The sequence below is a fragment of the Monodelphis domestica genome, chromosome 7 (genome assembly GCF_027887165.1).
Source record: "Monodelphis domestica isolate mMonDom1 chromosome 7, mMonDom1.pri, whole genome shotgun sequence".
Taxonomy (NCBI): domain Eukaryota; kingdom Metazoa; phylum Chordata; class Mammalia; order Didelphimorphia; family Didelphidae; genus Monodelphis; species Monodelphis domestica.
Window position 1 is genome coordinate 183,168,758 of NC_077233.1, and position 21,049 is coordinate 183,189,806.

Sequence of the window (21,049 nt, forward strand, 5' to 3'; positions counted from 1 at the left end):
GGCAAAAGGAGAGGAAGGGTAGTGATCATGTGAATGATACAAAAAAGATGGAATCAGGTGATATTTTAGAGACTGGAAGATCAAGATGTGACAAAGGATTAAATATGATGAATGAGAGTGAAGAGTCAAGACTAACTACAAGATGACAAGCCTGGAAGATTGTAAGAATGATAGTATTCTTCACAGAAACTGGAGTTAGAATGAGGAAAAGGTTTTGGGGAAAAGATTATGAGTTCTCTTTTGGATATGTTGAATTTGAGAAGTTTTAAGGACATTCAGGTGTCCAAAGATGCAAGATGGAAGCTTGGAAGAGGTAAGAACTGAATATATAGATCTGGGACATCTGGAGTCTGCATATAGATTATAATCGGACTGACTGCATATAGAACATAACCAGACAAACTGATGAGATTACCGAGAGAGTGTAGACTTATCAGATTGGCTAACGTGACTAAAATGGAAAAGAAAAATGTTGGAGGGGATGTGGGAAAATTAGGAAACTAATGCACTCTTGTTGGAACTGTGAACTGATACAACCATTCTGGAGAGCAATATGGAACCACACTCAAAGGGCCATAAAACGATGCCTGCCTTTCACCCAGCCATGCACTGTTGGGTCTATATCCCAAAGAGGTTAGAGATAAGGGGGAAAGACCTACCTGTTCAAAAATATTTTAGCAACTCTTTCTGTAGTGGCAAGAATTGAAAACAGAAGGGTTGCCCATCACTTGGAGAATGGATGAACAAGTTATGGTGTTTGGTTGTAATGGAATACGATTTCACCATAAGAAATGACAAAGGGGATGAGTTCAGAAAAGCCTGGAAAGATTTATATGAATTGATATAAAGTGAAGTGAGCAGAACCAGGAGAACAATGTAAACAGTAACAAATAGTATATGATGATCAACTGTGAAGGACTAAACCATTATCAGCAAAGCAAGTTCCCAAAGATATCCACAAAGGATCTATGATGAAAAATGCTCTCCAAATCCAAAGTATGAACTGTTGGAGTCTGACTGCAGATCAGAGCCTGCTATCTTCCATTTTATTTTCTTCATGAGATTTTTATTGTATGTGTGATGTGTCTTCTGCCATGGCATGAGCAATATGGAAATATGTATGGCATGAAATCACTGGTATAACCTATATCAGATTATTTACCACTTTGGGGAGGAGGAAAAGGGAGGGAGGGAGGGAGAGAATCTGAATCCTAAAATGTCAGAAAACAATGATTAAAATTGTTTCTACATGCATATGAAAAACATAAATAAAAAGAAAGTATAAAATTAAAAGAGGGCTTATGACAAAGCCTTGGGAGATGATGACTAGGTGGATATAGTTTCAGGCCTGCATGCAGGAAGAACCAAGTTCCAATTCAACCTCAGATACTAACTTGGTGACTTAACCCCTGTTTGCCTCAGTTTCCTCATCTGTAAAATGAGGATAATAATAACACTTAATTTATAGGGTTGATATGAGGATCAAATGAAATAGTAATTGGAAAATGCTTAGCACAGTGTTTGGCACACAGTAAGCATTGTTTAAAGTTTAATTATGATTATCATTATTATTATCTGTGTGGCCTTGGCCAAAACCACTCAATCTCTTTGGGCCTCAGTTTTATTTTCTGCAAAAAGAAAGAAGGTACTGTACTACATGATCCTTTGTAGCTCTAAATCCTGGCCAGGGAGGAGGCTGGAACTTAGAGGATTTAGAGCATTTTAATGCGTTTGGGGGAAGTAGACACTCATAGAATGTAGTAAATGTACCCAGATATTAGATATGATGGAAATGAGCCATGCCATTCTGAAAAATGGAAAATCTAAGCCAACACTTTAGATAGGGGTTGGTGATGAGAGCAAGCAGGCTTTTAGACGAGGATATTTCCAAAATGCTATCAGCTTACCAAAAAGACACAGCCTTATTCTAGTGTTTTCTGCAAACTACCTCAAAAGGAGAAATGGGGTGGAGGGTAAAAGGTTAAGCACTCTAATAATTCTGTTAGTATTTCCTGCGAATGAAGGGAAAAGTTGGGATTGACCGTGGGGCTCATCTAGGTAACCTGGTGTGTGCCTCGGGGATCAGGATAGGAAAATAAGATGAATACTAGTCCTAGCAGTGATGATGCTAATTGTACGTTGCAATTTTGCTCCAAAGGCTTTAAGATGACTTTACAATCGTTTCTACATTTGGTCATCACAGTCACCCCAGCAAGGAGATTAGGGCAGCTATTCTTATCTCCACTGAATAGATAAGGAAGTTGAGCCCCTGAAAGGTGGAGCGATTTGTCCCACAAGGCAGACCTAGAATCAAAAGCGATGCTCTGGATGATGCTCTGTCTAGAGTGGAGAAAGAGTTGAAACAAATGCTATAGCCTTGGCGGCGGAGGGAGATGCAAGTGCATGGGAAGAAACTGAGGCTCGGGGTGCCTCTCTCCCTTTAGGTGCTAGGACAGACGGAGCTCTTCCTGTCTGATCAGTGCCCCCTCAGGTTCTAGTAGGCTAGACGTCAGCCTCCTCCTTCCATTCCAGGAATCAGACTGTGGTGCACTCTCAGTTCTTCTTCTCTTGGTCACAGATAGCTGCCCCCTCCCCCAGGGCTGCTGTGTGTGTGTGTGTGCGCGTGTGTGTGCGTGTATGTGTGTGCATGTGTGCATGTGTGTGTGCATGTGTGCGTGCGTGCGTGTGTGTGTGTGTGTGTGTGTGTGTGTGTGTGTGTGTGTGTATGCTCCCACAGCCTCCACACTGACCCTTTTATAGAACAGAGGCAGCTTTTGCATAGGCTGGTCCACAAGAAGGAAATGACCTCTTTAAGAAACACTGGAGTAACCTCTCTGCTGTGCTTAGTCTTTGGACCCTCTCAGATTGGGGAAAGTTATTAGAAAGTATCCGTATAATCAACAGGAGGAATCTTTACCTTTTTTCCCCCTTTATGTGCAGGATTATGTGAGAATATGAATGTAATATAAATATATGCTATTCATCAATCAATAATCAACCAAAAAGTTCTTAATGAACACTGTGTAAAGTACTGTGAAAGAGCAAAAACAGGCTCTGACATCAAGGAACTTCCTTTCTAATTAATATGAATGTATAGGGGAACAGTTAGATAGCACAGAGGATAGAGGGCCAGGAGTGGAGTCAGGAGGACCTGGGTTCAAGTCTAGCCTCAGGTACTTCCTAACTGTGTGACCTTGGGCAAGTCACCTAGTAGCAATTGCCCTAGCCATTACCCTTTTGTCTTAAGAGTTGTTACTGAAGGGGGCAACTGGGTAGCTCAGTGGATTCAGAGCCAGGTCCAGAGATGGGAGGTTCTAGGTTCAAATCTGAACTCAGACTCTTTCCAGCTATGTGACCCTGGGCAAGTCCCTTAACCCCCATTGCCTCACCCTTACCATTCTTCTGCCTTGGAACCAATACACAGTATTGATTCCAAGATGGAAGGAAAAGGTTTAAAAAAAAAGATTTGTTACTGGAGGGAGGAAGGAAGGGAAAGAACATGAATCATGTAACCATTGGAAAATATTCTAAATTAATTACTCAATAAAAATGTAAAAATAAAAAATAAAACAAACAAAAAGTAAATAAAAAACTAAGGACAGACAAAAAAACTTAAAAAATGAGTTGTTATTGGGACAAAGGTAAGAGATTTTTAAAATATGTGTGGAGTAGAGCTGGGTTGTCTTAAAATATTTTGATAACATTTTTGCAATATAAGGTTTCCTTTGTATTCCTATGAATTTTAATTCTTCATTTAAAAACATTCCATGAAGGGACCCTTGGGTTTCACTAGACTGCCAAAATGGTCCATGACACATACCAAAAAATGAGCAACTCCAGTAATGAAGGGAAAATATCAGAAAGCAAGGCACTAGAAAGTTTGGAAAAGGTTTTCATTTGAGCAATAAGCTAAAGGTTTCTAAGAAGAAGGAACAAGGAGGGAGGCAGTGGGGAATGCCTATACAAAGACAGACAAAAGATGGAGTATGTTGTGTGCTTAATAGTGATGAGCTCAGTGAATTCAGGCTGTAGATTGTATGGAAGCAACTGGTATGTAAGAAAACCAGAAATATGGAAAGGGTCCAGGCTATAAAGAGCTTTAAGTGCCAGCTAGAGAAGTTCATATTTGATCTTGAAAGTAATAGGGAAAGGGGGCAGCTAGGTGGCTCAGTGGATTGAAAGCCAGGCCTAGAGATGGGAGGTCTTAGGTTCAAATCTGGCCTCAGACACTTCCTAGATATGTGACCCTGGACAAGTCACTTAACCTCCACTGCCTAGTCTTTACAATTCTTCTGCCTTAGAACCAATATAGTCTTGATTCTAAGTCAGAATACAGGGATTTTTTTTAAGTAATAAGGAGGGCAACTAGGTGACACAGTAGGTAAAACACTAGTCAAGGGGACTTGGGTTCAAATATGACCTCAGACATTTCCTAGCTATGTGACCCTAGGCAATCCCATTTGTCCATCCTTTGCCCTTCTGTCTGAGAGTTCTTATTAAGATAGAAAATAAGGGAAAAAAGATAGAAAGTAAGGTTTTAATTTTTAAAAAAGCAATAGGGAACCACTGGAGTTTATTAAGTAGAGTTATTTCTAATGATTTGGCCTTTAGACATTACAAATCCTTCCTCTTCTGTCCATTTGTTTATGGTCTTCCTTCACACACACACACCCCCCCCAGAAGGCTCCTTCTCTTTTTCTCCAATACATTAGAATGTTTTAGACTATTTGAGCTGGAATGGAATGGAGAGATCCTTTAGTCCAGGGATTAGTGCAAGCTCTATCTCCTCCATATGGTCTTCCCTCCAGCCCTCATTGATTTCTTTCCCACATTTCTATAGTACTTCACATCTGAATCACACAGTGTAACATCTGAATATAGAAAATACAGATGGTCTTGTTCTGTTCTCTACTTCATGAGTTTGTCCCTTATCTCTCAGCTAGAGTGTAAATTCCTTGGATCACGGACTTCTAATTCCTCTGTGCTCTGCATAGAGTACATAGATGTATAGAATACACATTTAATAAATATTCATCTACTTTCCTTGACTTGTGCTATCGCACATCCCAGTGAGATCCCTGTGACAGGTTGACTCAATGCTACATTACTAAAAGTATGTTCTGTGTATTTCAGCTAGCGGTCAGTGCACAGCCATGGAATCTGGGCCACTGTCAGAAGGAAGCTACTTGGGGCTGCTCCAAAGTGAGATTGACCCCCTACAACTTTTCCATTTTTATGACCAACCCCTGCCTGGAGAAGAAGAGATTGAGTTCACTTCAGGTGAGTGATGCTTCCAAAGGACTCAATCATATCCTACCTTACTGTTCCCTTACCTTAGCCCTATCCCCAGCCTGTAGCATGGTGTAATGGGAAAGGTGCTGGTTTTATAACCAGATCTAGGTTTGAATATCACATTTCCTTTTTACTACTTATGTGTCTGTTCACTTGACTTCTTTGTGCTTTCGTTTCCTCATCTGTCAAATGAAGGGATTGCACAAGATAATCTTCATAAGCCCCTGCCAGATTCAGAGGGGGTGATTCTCTATGATATCTCTTGCAATCAGAGGAAATCACATTGGTGTCATTTGGTTCAATAAACTTTTACTAAAATCTATGTCATGCAAAACAATGTAGTTAACTCGTGATGGAACCACAAAGATAAAATGAAAAAACAGTCTATGCCCTCTAAGTGCTTACATTCAACCAATCAAATAAAATATTTTGCACAGAGAAGTAAATACATAATAATTTGAGGAAGGAGAGAACACTAAAAACTAAGACAATCAGAATAGATTTCCTGTAAGAGGTAGTGTTTGAGTTTTAAAGAAAATTAAGTATTCTACGTGGATGAGATGAAAAGGAAGCATGGGAGAACAATTATGTAAAAAAACAAGAAGATGACATAATGTTGTGCTTAAGGAAAAGCAAGTAGTCCAATTGATCTGGAACAGAGAATGTGTGAGGGAAGTTAATAAGAAATAAATCTGGAAAGATAGGCTATAACCAGGCAATGCAAGACAACTTTGAAGCTGAGTATGTGTTTTATTCATGGGACAATGCAGAACTGTGGAAAATTCTTGAGCAGAGAGTAATATGGTCAGCTTTCTGTTTTAGTAAGTTTCTTTTAATATCTGTGTGGAGCATCTGAGAAACAAATTCTTTCTTGAATCTCAGAATCAAGAATGATAGAGCCACAAGGATTTTAAAGATCATTAAATCCAATTAATTCATCTAATATTTTTTCAGCTGAGGAAACTGAGTCTCATCTATGTCAAATTTTTTGTTCAAGGTCACTCGGTGGTAAAGCCAGGTCTTGAAAAGAGACAGAAATTTTCTGACTCTCATATCCAGTGACCTTTTCACTATACCATACTGCTATCTCCCTTCTCTTCTGCTCTCTAATTGTGTTTAATCTGATTCACCTCCTTATGGGAATAAAAAGGAGAAGGAAATAAGAATGTATTCGATATCTACTATATACAAGGCACTGTGCTATGTTTCTTAGAAATATGATCTTATTTGAACCTCACAACAACCTTCAAATAGTAGTTGTTACTATGATCCTCATTTGAATTGAGGAAATGGAAACACATGCAGGACTTGCCTGGGGTAACATGAATAGGAAGTTTCTGAGGCTAGATTTAAACTCTGATCATCCTAACTCCCCGACCAGCATTCTATTCACTGCACCACCTACCTGCCTTTCAGAAGTGACTCCAAACTCTTAGCAGTTACTCCAAACACTTTCTGGTCAGTGTGACCATATAGATTGTGGGATTCAACTAGGACAGCTAAAGGTATAGAACAAAGATATTTCAGATCCAGCCTGGTTTGAGAGCAAAATCCTGCTTCCTGGAGGCTGGGATCTTAGTATCCAAGTAAGCATGGCAGTACCATGGACAGCGCCAAGAGGCCATCCCACAGATAGCACTCATTGAGGTCTGACTTCTACTTAAATCTAACCCCATAGCCCTCTTTCTACCTGTCTCTGTTCCAAGAATTTCCTAACTCCTTTGTTCCTCATAAACTCATAGAATTTTGATCTGGATATTCAAGGCTATCAAGTTCAATAGCTTCCTTTTACAGAGAAGTAAACACAGGCTCAGAGAAGTTAAGTGATTTGTTCTAAGTCATACAGATAGGAAAGGTGCAGGAATTTGAACTCTGATCTTCTGGCTCTTGGTTCAGGACCCTTGATAGAATAGCATATTGCGTCTCTTTCCTATAATCATCTTTTTCTTCCAGATCCTGATACTGACACAATCAACTGTGATCAAGTGGACAGGCTATGGAATGCCATAGAAAATGAGGGGGCAGGAGAGGCCTATGACAGGATAGGTAAGAGGGCACAGATGGAGGTGGTAGTTGGTGATGTTTTAACCTTTGGTTTGAATTTAAAACAACATTGGCAAAATCCTAAATGCCAGAGATGTTCTCATATTCTTTTTAGAATTTTCTTGTCTTTGCTTTATCTTATTCACCTATTTATTGTGAACTCAGGCTCAGAAATGTAACATCAGGATTGGTGGGGTATGGGAGCAGGTGGGGGAAAGACACAACCTCAGGAAGAAGTGTGAAGGGAGCAGGTAGTGAGAGCTATTACAAAGGTCTGCTTCCCTCGCTCCCCCTAGTCAGTTCAAGGCTAGAAGCATGTACAAATGGTATTTGTTCCTCTACTTTTCCCTCTGGGATTCCCCTTTCACCCAAGGGACATGGTGCCTACATGCCCTTTTTCCTGAACACTATGCCCAAAGCTGCTGTCAGAAAAGTATCTGGCAAATATCTACTCTATGAACTGATAGTTATGCAAAGGACCATGGGATTTAGAGTTGGGAGGGGGTTTGAGAAAGCTGTAGCCCAATGAGGTAGTGACTTACCTAAGGACACATAAAAAGTAAGTAACCAAACAAGGATTCTAACCCATGTCCTATGATATTAAAAGTCTTTCCTACAGTGGCCCTATTTTGCCTTTCCAGATTTATTTTCCATAGCATTTTCTGTCTACATTTGGCATGAGCCAACTTATTCTCACTCATGCCTTAGCTCCTAGATCTGTTTATTCCCTTTCCTTCTAATGTCTGTGTGCTCTATTTTCCAGTATTAATTTAGAAAACTAAAATAAATGTGATTTTTCTTAATTGCCTATCTGGCCATGTCACTCCTCTATTCAGCAAATTCTAGTGGTTCCCTATTGCCTCTGAGATAAAATAAAAACTCTTCAATTTAGCTTTTAAAGCCCTTCATAAACTGGCCCCAACCTATCTAAATTGCCTATTTAGTCTGATGCCAAACAAACTATCAAAGAATTTCTTTAACGAGATAGAAAAAATAATATTCATCTGGAAGAAAAAAGTTGAGAAAATCAAGGGAATCTGTGAAAAAAAAATGTGAAGGAAGGGGACCAAGCAATGACAGATCTCAAACTACATTATAAAATGGTTATCATCAAGATAAATTATTAGTGGAATTAGACACTGATTAGTGAATAGAGACAATATACAGAAGGAAGGGAGCTAGTGTTTGATAAACCCAAAGATCCCAACTATTGGACAAAAATTCACTATTTGACAAAAATTGCTGGGAAAATTGGAAAGTAGTCTGGCAGACACTGGAAAGAGGCCAACATCTCACAATATGAAGGGTAATGTTATAAGCAAATTAGAGGAGCATGGAAGAAATTGCCTATACTATCTATGGCTTGGGAAAGAGTTCATGACTGAACAAAAAATAGAGAGGTCCTTGGGAGGTAAAATGAATTATTTTGATTATATGAAATTTGGAAGTTTTTGCACAGACAAGCCCAATGCAGCCAAAATTAAAAGAAAAAGCAGGAAAGTTGGGAAAATATTTACAGCAAGTTTCTCTACTAATGGCCTAATTTTTCAAATGTATAGAGAACTGAAGCAAATTTTTAAGAATTAGAGCCATTCCCCAATTGATAAATGATCAAAGAATACGAACAGATAATTTTAAGATGAAAAAAGCAAATCTATAATTCATCATGTAAAAATGTTGAGAATCACTAATAATTAGATGGATGCAAATTAAAACAACTCTGAGATATCACCTCACATATATCAGATTGACTAAGATGACAAAAAATGAAAATGACAAATGCTGGAGGGGATGTATGAAAATAGCAACACTAATGCACTGTTGGCAGAGCTATCCACCCTGTCCAAGCTGTTCAACTAATAAACTGTTGGCAGAGCTAGCCAATAGTCCGACCATTTGGAAGATCTATGTCCAAGAGGCTATAAAACCGTGCACACTCTTTGATCCAGCAATGCTGCTACTAGGTCTAGTCATGTTTATAGGAACTTTTTTTGTGGTTGCAAATAATTGGAAACTGAGGAGATATCCATCAATTGGGACATGTCTGAACAAGTTACAGCATACGAATGTGATGGAATACCATTTTGCTATAAGGAATGATGAAGGGGATAATTTCAGAAAAAAAATGGAAAGATTTATATGAATTGATGTGAAGTGACATGAGCAGAACCAGGAGAACAATGTACATAACAGCAATATTTTAAAGATAATCAACTATGAAAGACTTAATGCAACAATCCACCACAACTCCAAAGGGTTCATGATGGAAAATTCTATACACCTCCAGATGGAGAATTAATAGTCTTATAATGCAAAATGAAGCATATTTTCCTTTCTTGATTTTTCTTTAGAATGTGTCTAATGTGGAAGCATATTTTTGTATGATTTCATTTGTATAATGAGTATCATATTTCTTACCATCCCAGTGGCTAGGGTGGGGGATAGGGACATAAAAGAATTTGGAATTGAAAATAAAAATAAAATTTTGAAAAGAAACAATTTGCTCCTCAAAGTATCTTTACATATATAAAAGTTACATTCTTTTACCACACCTTCCTACTAACAGCTTTAAGTCCATGATATATTTGGTAGCTATTAGCAGTTCTGTGCCCTTGCCACCTCTAAGGCTTTCCAGATTTATTACATAATAATATGCTTTACTTTGATTGCTATATATATGTACATATATATACTGGGCAAATAGAACAAGTTGCTGTGCTCCAGACTCAGCATCATAACACCTAACTCAGTATTTTTGCACAGATTATCCTCAATGCATGGAATATGTTTCTCCCTTACCTGTAGCTCATATAATTCCAGCACAGGTACCTTCTTCTGTGCAAAGTCTTTCCTGAACTTCCTAGATATTAGTATTCTCTCTCTTCAAATTACCTTTAGTTAATTATATGTATCCATGTTGTATTTTCTCCTTTGTCACCCTCTTCCCAAGTAGAATATCAGATCTTTGAGAGTAAGGATTTTATATCCTCAGTATCTAGAGCAGCTCAGTGGTTCAGTGGATAGAGCACTAAACTTGGAATCAGGAAGATTCATCTTCATGAGTTCAAATCTGGCCTCATACATTTACATGCTGTGTGACTCTAGACAAATCATTTAACACCATTTATCTCCATTCCTCATCTATAAAATGAGCTGGAGAAGAAAATGGCAAAACAAATCCTAAAATGGGGTCACAAAGAATTGGACATGACTGAAAAGACTGAACAACAGCCTCCTTAATACCTAGAATAATACTTTGTAACATAATGGGTGCTAAGGATGATAGATGATTAAGTGGATAGAGAGTCAGGCTAGAAGATAGGAATCTTGGATTCAAATCTAACCTCAGATACTTCCTACCTGTGCAACCCCGGGCTAGTCGCTTAACTCCCATTGCCTAGCCCTTACTACTCTTCTACTTTGGAACTAATACACATTATTAGTTCTAAGACAGAAAGTAAGAGTTTTTCATTTAAAAAACCTCCCAAGGTAATGTTTTTTAATGGAATTGAGATTCCTATCAGTACAACTCATTTGTCACTGAAAATATGCTGTCTCTCATTATTATACCTCCTACAAACAACACAGTTGTAATCTCCTTTTATGGGAGCATTTTTATCTCCTTTTATATCTAAAGATAGTATTTTGTATGTGATAGGCCCTTGATTCATGTATATTTTTAAATCATTATTTATTTATTTTTAGCATTCTTCTCTTTTAATTTTGAATTCCAAATTCTATCCTTCCCTCCCATTTCCTCCCCCACCCACTGAGAAGGCAAGGAATGTGATATCAATCATACATGTAAAGTCATGTAAAACATATTCTCAAATTAGCTTTATTTCCAAAAAAGCAAGAAAAGCAAGAAAGTGAGAAAATTATACTTCAATTTGTATTCAGAATCCATCAGTTTTCTTCTGGAGGTAGATAGCATTTTTTCATCATTTGAAATTTTCTTGGATCATTGTATTGATCAGAATAGCCATGTCTTTTATAGTTGCCTATCACTATAATATTGCTATTACTGTGCACAATGAACTTCCAGTTCTTTTTACTTTACTTTGGATCAGTTCATATAGGGTTTCTCATGTTGTTGTTGGTTGTTTTTTTCTGAAACCACATCCCTTGTCATTTCTTACAGCACAAGAGAACTTCACAATCTTGTTCAGCCACCAATTCAGGGACATCTCCTCAATTTCTAATTCTTTGCTACCATGAAAAGAACTATTTAAAATATGTTTGTACATATAGGTCCTTTTCCTTTTTCTTTGATCTGCTTGGGATACAAACCTAGTAGTGGTATTGGTGGGTCAAAGGATACACACAGTTTATAGCCCTTTGGGTCTATTTCCAAATTGTTCATTAGTGTATCTATTTTCCCCTCATCCCCTCCAGCATTTATCATCTCTGAAAGGTATGAGGTAGTGCTCAGAGTTGTTTTAAGTTGCCTTTCTCTAAACAATAGTGATTTAGAATATGTTTATTAGACTATAAATACCTTTGATTTCTTCTAAAAACTCCCTACTTATATCTTTGGCCATTTGTCATCATAGCCATGTCCTCTGTCTCTTTTTAACTCCATTTAACTGCCCTAGTAATGATAAAGTTCCTAGGAGTTACATGTATCATCTTCCCATATAGGAATGTAAACAGTTTAAATTTATCAAATCCCTTATGATTATTCTTTCATGTTTATCTTTTTATGCTTCTCTTGAGTCTTCTCTTTGAATATCAAATTTTCTCTTCAACTCTGGCATAACTACTGCCTATATTTTTTCAAGGGCCATTCAAAGTTTACTAGTTTCTTTTGAGAAAAAAAGTAAATAAAAGCTACCAGCATTGCTTGAAAAATCCTGACAAGAAAGAAAGAAGGAAAGAAAGAAAGAAAGAAAGAAAGAAAGAAAGAAAGAAAGAAAGAAAGAAAGAAAGAAAGAAAGAAAGAAAGAAAGAAAGAAAGAAAGAAAGAAAGAAAGAAAGAAAGAAAGAAAGAAAGAAAGAAAGAAAGAAAGAAAGAAAGAAAGAAAGAAAGAAAGAAAGAAAGAAAGAAAGAAAGAAAGAAAGAAAGAAAGAAAGAAAGAAAGAAAGAAAGAAGGAAGGAAAGAAAGAAGGAAAGAAAGAAAGAAAGAGAGAGAGAGAGAAAGAGAGAGAGAGAGAAAGAGAGAAAAAAGAAAGAGATAGAGAGAAAGAGAGAAAGAGAGAAAGAAAGAAAGAGAGAAAGAGAGAAAGAAAGAGAGAGAAAGAGAGAAAGAAAGGAAGGAAAGAAGGAAGGAAATGTGTGTGGGTGTTTTTTTTTTTTGTTGTTTTAATTCTCTTTTCCTTTTAGAAAAAAAATACACACATAAAACAACTACTGCTAAATTAAGTAACATGCCTAATCTAAAGGAACAGGTAGAAAGGGGAAAGAGAATAAATAGGGGAGGAGAAATGGGCTCAGATGCCTAGTGTACTTCAGAACTAAGAAGCAGCAGGGAGAATACTAATGACACTCCTGAGAAAGGCCCAAAGCTGGTTTTGCTGGACTCACTGACCTATTACTTCCTCGTGGCTGCCTTCCTGAGCTAGGTCACAAGGTATTATGCCATGAGCAATTTGGAAAATTCCTGAGTGCTCTGGAGATTCCAATACAGTTGTCATGAATCAGTGACTTTACTTCCCAAAGAAGAAGCTTGCCCACAAATGGCCTGGTCCTGATTTTAGAAATCCAGAGTGGTGAGGGATCACTTCCTTAGAACACTTGACACTTTTATAAGAGCTGTTATAGAAGTAAAACTCAGATGCTTTTGAGAGTAGTCATGGCTTATGACAAAGAAATAATTGAACAGGATGGCTGCCATATTGTTGATATAAACCTTAGCAATGCCTCCTGAGCAGTTTCTATCAGGTAGTAAACTTAGGCAAACAGTCACAGATGACTTGACTCAAGGAAAGGGGGTTCAAGACCACTGATTCCATTGGCAGAAAGTATGATAGAATACTTTGTGATAATAGGAAATGAGAAATCTTTTGACTAACTGATAGATTATTTTTTCTTTCCTTGACAGCTGCATTGGCAGAATACATGTTCTCAGACCCACATCCAGAGACTGAAGGTATTTTTGGTAAGTTAGGAACATCTTAGTTGGTTTAGGCCTTGTGTTCTTGCTTATTCTTTCTGGAAAGGTCATTACATCTGGCCATCATAAGAGTGAGTGATACTCCCAAACTTTGTTATGGTGGAGACACAGCTGAGAGATCAGTTGATTTTCTTTTTGTTGTTGTTGTTGTTTGTTTGTTTTTTTAGTTTCTTTGTGCTTGGCACAGAACCTGGCATACAGTAAGTGCTTAATAAATGTTTATTGACTGACCATCTTTCCTTCATATTAGGGAACATTGACCCAGATGAAGTGGTGAACGAAAATATAGATGCATTGGCTGAGGTGCCCCAGAAATCACAGAAAAGTCAGAAAAGATGTAAGTGAATTGATCTAGCATTTTCCATTGGGAATGGCAATCATTCTCTCCATCTTCCTCACCCAAACATCCCCGACTACTTCGTTCTATCCTTTTCTCAGAAGTTAAGACCATTTTTCTGAAACACCACTTGGATTTAAATACTCCTCTGGGGCTGCAAAGTCACTCTCCTGAAATTTGTAATGTCCCCCAATTGCTTCTATTAAGTTGCATAGAATGTGAGTTATATCGTACTTCAAAGTTCTGTTTATCTGATGTCATCACTGATGTCCTCAAAAGGTTAAAGAAGTGCTTTTGCCCTTCTCACAAGATAGCTAAAATCTGGACACCTTAGGGAATTTCTCTTCTAGAAGTTTACCCATTTCTTATCTTAAACATGTATTTCAATGAGCAAGCATCTCTTTTCTCTCCCTTCTAATCCTCTCTAATTGAAAAGAAAAAGGAAGAAAAACTGCCATAAATATACAGGCACAATCTAGCAAAACTGTTTCCCACATCTATCATGTCAAAAAATACATCTCAGTCTGCTCTGTAACTCCATCTTCCTTTATCTGGAGAGCTCACATGTTTCGGCTACCCATTTTCTGGTTGCCTTTTTCATGGGGTTTCTGTCATTTCTTTTTCACTCATGATTACCACTTCTGTACTTAAGATTATCCACTTGAGCAAATACCTTTCCCTGTCCCATAATATTCAGTCTGGAGTTGAAAAACTTGTTTTTACAAATACTTGTTTTCACCTTGGAGCCCTAACACAAGGTCATTCTACCATCTTCTGCCTTCCTCCCTTTCCTTACAAACTCATATCCTTCCCACTCCTCTCTCTAAATTTTGCCTTTCCTGAGAAATCAATTAATTAAATACCTACCGTGTTCTAGGCACTGCACTGTGGATTCAGAAACAAGCAATAGACAGTCCCTGCCTTTAAGAAATTCACAATCTAATGGAGAATTCACAATCTAGTTAAAGATTCCCTAGATCATCCAAAGCTCAAATACCATGCCTTGCTCAAAACAATCATTTAATGAATGTTTATTGTGTGAATCATTTCTCTCTATTCTGCATTTTCTCCAGCATCCCCTTAAGTACTGATAACTATACCTTACAGTAATATTGGCTAGTCCTGTTTTGTAACTACTCTTTGCCTGTAGGCTTTAGATCTAGGGTATTTGGCTTTGTTCCTCAGATTATAACCTACTCAAGCATAGGGGTCATATCAGCTACTTTTCAACTACCTCCAACAGTTCCCAGAACAAAGCCTTGTTCGTGGTAGGTGCTCAGTCCATATTGTTTGTTGGTTTGATCTTATCCAGATACTTAGATAATTAAAGCTCATTCACTCAGAAATTTGAAATAAATGCTTAATTTTTTAAAATGAGATGGAATGGTATAGAGTTTACTTGTCCAACTCTGTATCCTTAGACATTCTCTTTAGTTCTTGATACACCAATTTTGGAGGTTTTTCAGCTCTAACAAATATGATCCTTTGGTCCCATCATAGGGAAGATTCCCAATTAAGATGATAATTTCACATTAGGAAGTTTTCAAGCAGAAGAGTAGGTATGGGTCATCGTCAAGTTCTCAGCATGTTAATGTACTTTCTTAGCTTGGAGATACCAGACTTGTTTGTTCATAGGAAGCCATGGGAGGGGAGGAACCATCTCTCCAATGTGTGGCTGCCTTCTCAAAATGAATTGCATTCAAAGTTTAGGTCCTAAAACAAATTCACAGGACCCAAGTAATCCTGGAGCCACTTCATAGGTTAGGTGGTAAGAAGCAGAAAGGAGAAGAGGCAATGTGGGCTCAAGCAGAGTTGTTGAAAATGATCCTTGAGAGTCAGAAAATAGATCCTTTCTATCACGTGGAGACTTCGCAGTCTTAAGATTTCTGTTGGTTGTTTCAAACAAATGGGCCAACTCCATCTCACCCAAAACTTACAGGGAACGCTCATCCCAAGATGGTTTTCTTTTTACAGTATTTATGGATAAGCCTGAGCCTCAGTCAGACACTTGGGAGACCAAACGCAGAAAACCAGGTAAGCATATTGTTCCTAACTCAGATTATGAGTTAGATTAGTCATTTCAAACTCAACCTGTTTATTTAAGTTTAGAGCACAGGTCTGTTCATGGCCCTATTATCTATTTATTTGGTCATTCAGTTACAGATTACTCTGAATTCAGAGACAAAGAACTATATAATATGACTTGAGGAACAAGTAATGTTCCACAGCAGTGGGTTTGGGATTTCTGGAATGAGGAGACAGGAAAAATGGCATCTTCCCATGTCACCATCTGTAGATGGCAGTGGTTTGAAAGTAGCTCTGTATGCCTGTTAGTCTCTGATCTTTCCTGAGCATCTAGAGATCTGGTCTCTCATCTTTCTTCTCACTCTCCCTTTATCTTCTTGTCAATCAAAGTTCAGAGGCAGTTCTGGTCTCCCTTTTGTTGAGTGTTTGAGATCAAGGGGACTTTAGAGATTGTCTAATTAGCTTCCCGATGCTGCTCATAAAAACTTTAACTTTGCAGCTGGATAAAAGATCCTGGATAAAAGAATCTCTCTGAACCTGGTTCCTCATTTTAAAAAGGGAAATGATAATACTTGCCTTTCTTCACAGCATCATTTGAAAGTATCAAGGACAGAATAGGGGCAGGCACAAGTCTTGGGGTTTCATTTGGCATTGGAAATTTCCAGAGGAGGAAATTCTAACTCCCAATGTGGGTCAGTTCCTGTTCAGCAAATTAAAGTCTCAAAGAATTACCAAATTGGCAACTTAGAGATTGTCTTACTCAGGACTACAGAGTCAAAATATATCAGAGTCAAGTCAAAGGACTTGAATCCTAGTTTTTCTGATTAAGACCAACTCTCAATCCCAATTCCCTCTAAAGAGAATGAAATGGGGGTAAATTATGTGAAATAGCATTATCAACCATAAATTGCCATGCAAATATAAAGTATTGTTGTTATTATTACTCCAAATGAGCTACAAGGGCTGTGGAAAGGACTATTTTGTAGATCCAAAGACAGCATGGCCACCTGTATCTACTTTGAATAGAAGAAAGACCATATTGAACAATTATATAGAAAGTAAAGTTCTATAAAAGCGGAAGCATTGTTATTATTCATCCCACCCTCAGTAAATAAAACCTCAATAAAGTGTTTATTCACCTACATTCTTCCAGACCCCCAGAAACACCAATTTTCAGATAAGTCTTGCAAGGCACCTCCTCCATAGTAACTCCATTGGGAAAAGCTAATAAATGGTTGAGAAAGTACTCAATGTTATTGTCCCATCCTTCTCTTTAATTACCCCTTTTGTCTTTAAGAGTTTCTTCCTTAAGGAGTCTGATGTCTTCCCTTTATACCCCATGAAACATAAACTCTTCCAAAGAAGTTGGAGGAAAGAAGTTTGTGGCACCATTGACCAGTGTTAGAATTGGGGATGGAGATAAATTCTTGGTTCATGATCTGGCCCCTCTTTGAAGTCTATATGAATGCATGCATGCATCAATGAATGAAAAAACATTGATTGATGCTTAAAGATATTGTGCCAAGTACTGTAGACACAAAAACAAAAGGAAGACATGCCCAGCCCTCAAGCAGTTTACACTTTAATAAGGGGTGACAATACATATAAAGAAATAGTGGTCAGGCAAGGGAATTTTTGTCTGGAGAATCATAGAAGTAGTAGAGAGAGCCAAACGGCAGCCAATTCCTGAAGAAATCATAGTAGCAAAAGGTAGAAAGGAAGAGGTGAAAAGAGATGGGGGTGCTTCAGGGCAGATGTCCCAAGATGTCACAAATCAGTTTATAGCCATTAGTGTCCAATTAAACTGAGCCCCAGGGTGTAGTTCCATGGTAAATGGCATAGTCTCTGCTGTTCAAGGTAAGAAATGGCAGGGAGGGGATGGTGTGTAGCATTAGGATGGATGTGTAGAATTGGAAGGAAGGCTGTAAGAGAGGAAATGTTGTCCTTATCTGAACTGAGACGATTCCAACCCATCCCAGGTGATGATTTGGAAGAATGGGAACTTGGGCTACACCCAGACTGGCCCTGGCAGGTAGAGGTAGGGTGGGAGGATTGGATGACCTCAGATCCTAAGAAATAAATGTATTCATTTCTCCAGGTCAACACTTCCTAGAGTCAATATGACCCCCTAACAGTGAAGTAGAGAGAAGGGCCCAAAGAAGCACTTGAGTAGTGTAGGCTCTGTCTTTAAGTGATCATTATGCCCTCTGAGTAGGAATTCCCCTAAGGAGATCTACAGGATGTGGTCAGTGACAAATGACAACAGCCTCCAACTCTTACTTAGCCCTTACTTACTTAGCCCTCTCCTTGAAGTCCACTTTACAGCTCCGCTTATACCGACACATTTGTACAAATGAGTAAATCAGAAGAGACTTGTCAGGGAAGGAAGAGAAAAGCACATGAACATTCCAATAATTAAAGACAGAGAAAATTCTTCCCTTAGTTCCAAGGCCTTCTTGCTACCCATAAGGGTAATCGTCACATGCTGATTCTTATTCATCACCTACATTTAAACTACTGTAGTCTTGTTTCCCAGATGCCTAAATTCCACTTTTGATGAGCTACCTTGGGTTGGGGTAGGATGGAGGAAACAAGCCTTCATTAAATATAGTTGTTGTTTTTTTTTCTTCACAGAGACATCCCCGGCCATTCCTTTGGTAACCAACAATTTAGTGACAGCATCTTCCAATGATAATTTGGTCCTGAAAGACTCTCTGTCTCCTCTCCCAGGCCAAGTTGCCAAGCCCAGCCTGCCCTCCATGAAAGAAGCCTTTCTGGTGCCCAGTATGTGAGGGGATTTGGGGAAAATGTTGTGCTTATATTGGCCATAGTTAAGAAGTCCTGGGACTGGGGTTTCTGAGTAGAAACACAGTCTTGGAGTCTGAGAAAGGGGAAATGAGAGGAATTTCTTAAGAAGCAGCTTTGGAAAGAGTGCTAGATTTGAAGTCAGAGATCACACTATCTATGTGACCTTGATCAGTTTACTTAACCTCTCCCAAAAACTCAACATAATTCATACCACGTCCTGTTCATAGTTACACTTCACTTTTTAGTTTTTATGTAGCTAGGTTGGTCAGGAACCTGTGCTGGTGGACACTTGTTATAGGATCATAGATCTTAAAGCCAGAAACGAGCTTAAAAGAGATTTAAAAGTTATCTCATCCAATCTCTTCATTTTGCAGCTAAGGAAACTGAGGTTAAGTCAGAGGAAGTGTCTTGCCCAGTGTAACATAAGTAGGGAGTAGCAGAGAATTGGAAGAAAAATCTAGATTCTCTGATTCCAAATAAAGTTATCTCTCTACTATAACACATGACTTAACAATCTGATCCCAGATTCCTCCTATGCCTTCAGCCTGAATCCTCTGCCCAATTTCTTCCTCCTATACTACAATCATAGGTGTGTGTACCCCAAAAGCAAGTCCTAGCCTGAAATGTATAGCTTTATGCAAGTTTGACACTTTCTAGGAAACATAGTCCTTTGAAAACATTTGGGAATTCCCTCAGAACCTGGGGAATTCATCTCCACCAGCTGTTAAATCTTGGGGACCTCCCTACAGATTCCACTTACCCTCTTTTCCTTAGTGTCCTCAGCCAGTCCTGTTTTTACTTGCCTGAATTTCAACGGGGGACCTATCCAACTCATCCCCACCTTTCCCACTCTGCCACAAGGCGTATTCCAATTCACAGTGGAAAACGGAGTCTCCAACATCTTCTTTTACCCAGGTAAGCATATTACAAATGTCAACCATAGCTTTTACCCACATCAGTACTGGGCAGCTTGGCCTGGATGAAAAATGAAGTACTTTTCTCCTTGCTTCTATCCTCATCCCTCAGGACTTTTGCCTATGTAATGAAGCCTTTTTGGCTTTTTAGGGCTTTTCATCTTCCTCTCTAATAAGTGTCCCTCCAAAAAAGAAAACTCCAAAAAACAAAAATGAGGAACTAAGGCAATAGGAAACTATAATCTAACAGGAAGAGGCTTAGATGGAGATGACAAAAATGAGGAACTAAGACATCAGAAAAAAATATACAGTCTAATGGGAAAAGGCTTAGATGAAGATTAAAAAGTCATGACTTTCCTCTATGTGATGATATATGTTGCTTTCTTGAGTCCTAGTCTTTTCTATCTGCAAAGTGGAGGAACTAACCATTAACAGTTTCACTTGGATGTGATGAATTGAACAATCTGAGCATTTCAGTGGTATTGAAAGGGAAATTCTGTGGAAAGAGAATAATTATAATGAAGAAGATTTTAAACTTTCTGCTTTCCATAATTCCCTAAAGTCTTATAGTCCAAAGTAGAATATATTATATAGAGTGTGGGAATGATAAGTGGTTGGGTGGGAGAGCCTCAGTGTTTGAAGTTCTTCCAGCTGGCTCACTTCAAGCCACTTTTGATTCACAAGCCTCATCAGGGGATGATGCCATCATACAGAGCCTCCCAGTATCACCTGACAGGCCTGGCTCCACCAGTCCACTTGTTCCATCAGCAGCAGATATGCCCAACATGCCTGAGGCTTCAGCTCTAACTTTGCAAAGCAGAAAAACAGGTAAGTATTGAGGGTAAAACATGCCAACTAAGGAGCAGGTATGACCCCCTGAATAGTATGATTTGGAAGGGATAGAAAGGCAGCACCATATTTGAAGGGATCTGAGGATTAAGAAAATATGGTCAAAGCTGATTCCTTCACCTTCTCAGGAACATCTAGTGAAGTTAACCCAAGTAGATCACCTTCCCCAGAAACAACCAATAGAGATGATCCAAGTTCCCATATACTCTAAACCCCCTTCCTTCCCCAAACCTATAAGACCCTATATCACACCCCCTTCAGATAAGACTCCATATCATCTACTGGCACCAAGCTCCCCCTTGCCACTCCTCTCCTCCATCCTCTTCCTCCGTGGACTGCCTCACCAATTCTACTGGCATCTTCGTCTTGCTGCTTGTTGCTTCTTCCCCTCCATGGGACCCCTTCACTAATCCTCTTATTCTTGGGTCCCCTTGCTGCTTCAATAAACTCTGCTATACCACCCTACTCTGGTCTCATTGTCTCTTGGGTTAAACCCCTCTCAGTAGGACTGACATGAACTAGTCAGGTACAACTCAACCACCTACCCCCAGTTCGCCAAACCCAGTTCAATCTTGAGACTTTCTGAAACTTTCTCACTTTAATCTGGTCTCCTTGTCACTTGTGTTGAAGCCCCATCAGTTGAACTGACACCCAGTAGAGTTTTGTAC

At 38.7% G+C, this 21,049-nt stretch overlaps 1 protein-coding gene across 2 annotated transcripts in view; it reads left to right on the forward strand.

Annotated features, from left to right (window-relative positions):
- The window catches only part of CIITA (class II major histocompatibility complex transactivator), a 118,297-nt gene that overhangs the window by 68,313 nt on the left and 28,935 nt on the right, over window positions 1-21,049 (forward strand). For both annotated transcript variants that reach the window (XM_016423999.2, XM_016424000.2), the window contains exons 2-9: window positions 5,134-5,280; window positions 7,246-7,338; window positions 13,377-13,433; window positions 13,699-13,785; window positions 15,760-15,819; window positions 18,445-18,594; window positions 19,393-19,533; window positions 20,217-20,360. In XM_016423999.2, the coding sequence (XP_016279485.2) occupies window positions 5,134-5,280; window positions 7,246-7,338; window positions 13,377-13,433; window positions 13,699-13,785; window positions 15,760-15,819; window positions 18,445-18,594; window positions 19,393-19,533; window positions 20,217-20,360 (879 nt within the window). The remainder of the gene's footprint in view (window positions 1-5,133; window positions 5,281-7,245; window positions 7,339-13,376; window positions 13,434-13,698; window positions 13,786-15,759; window positions 15,820-18,444; window positions 18,595-19,392; window positions 19,534-20,216; window positions 20,361-21,049) is intronic.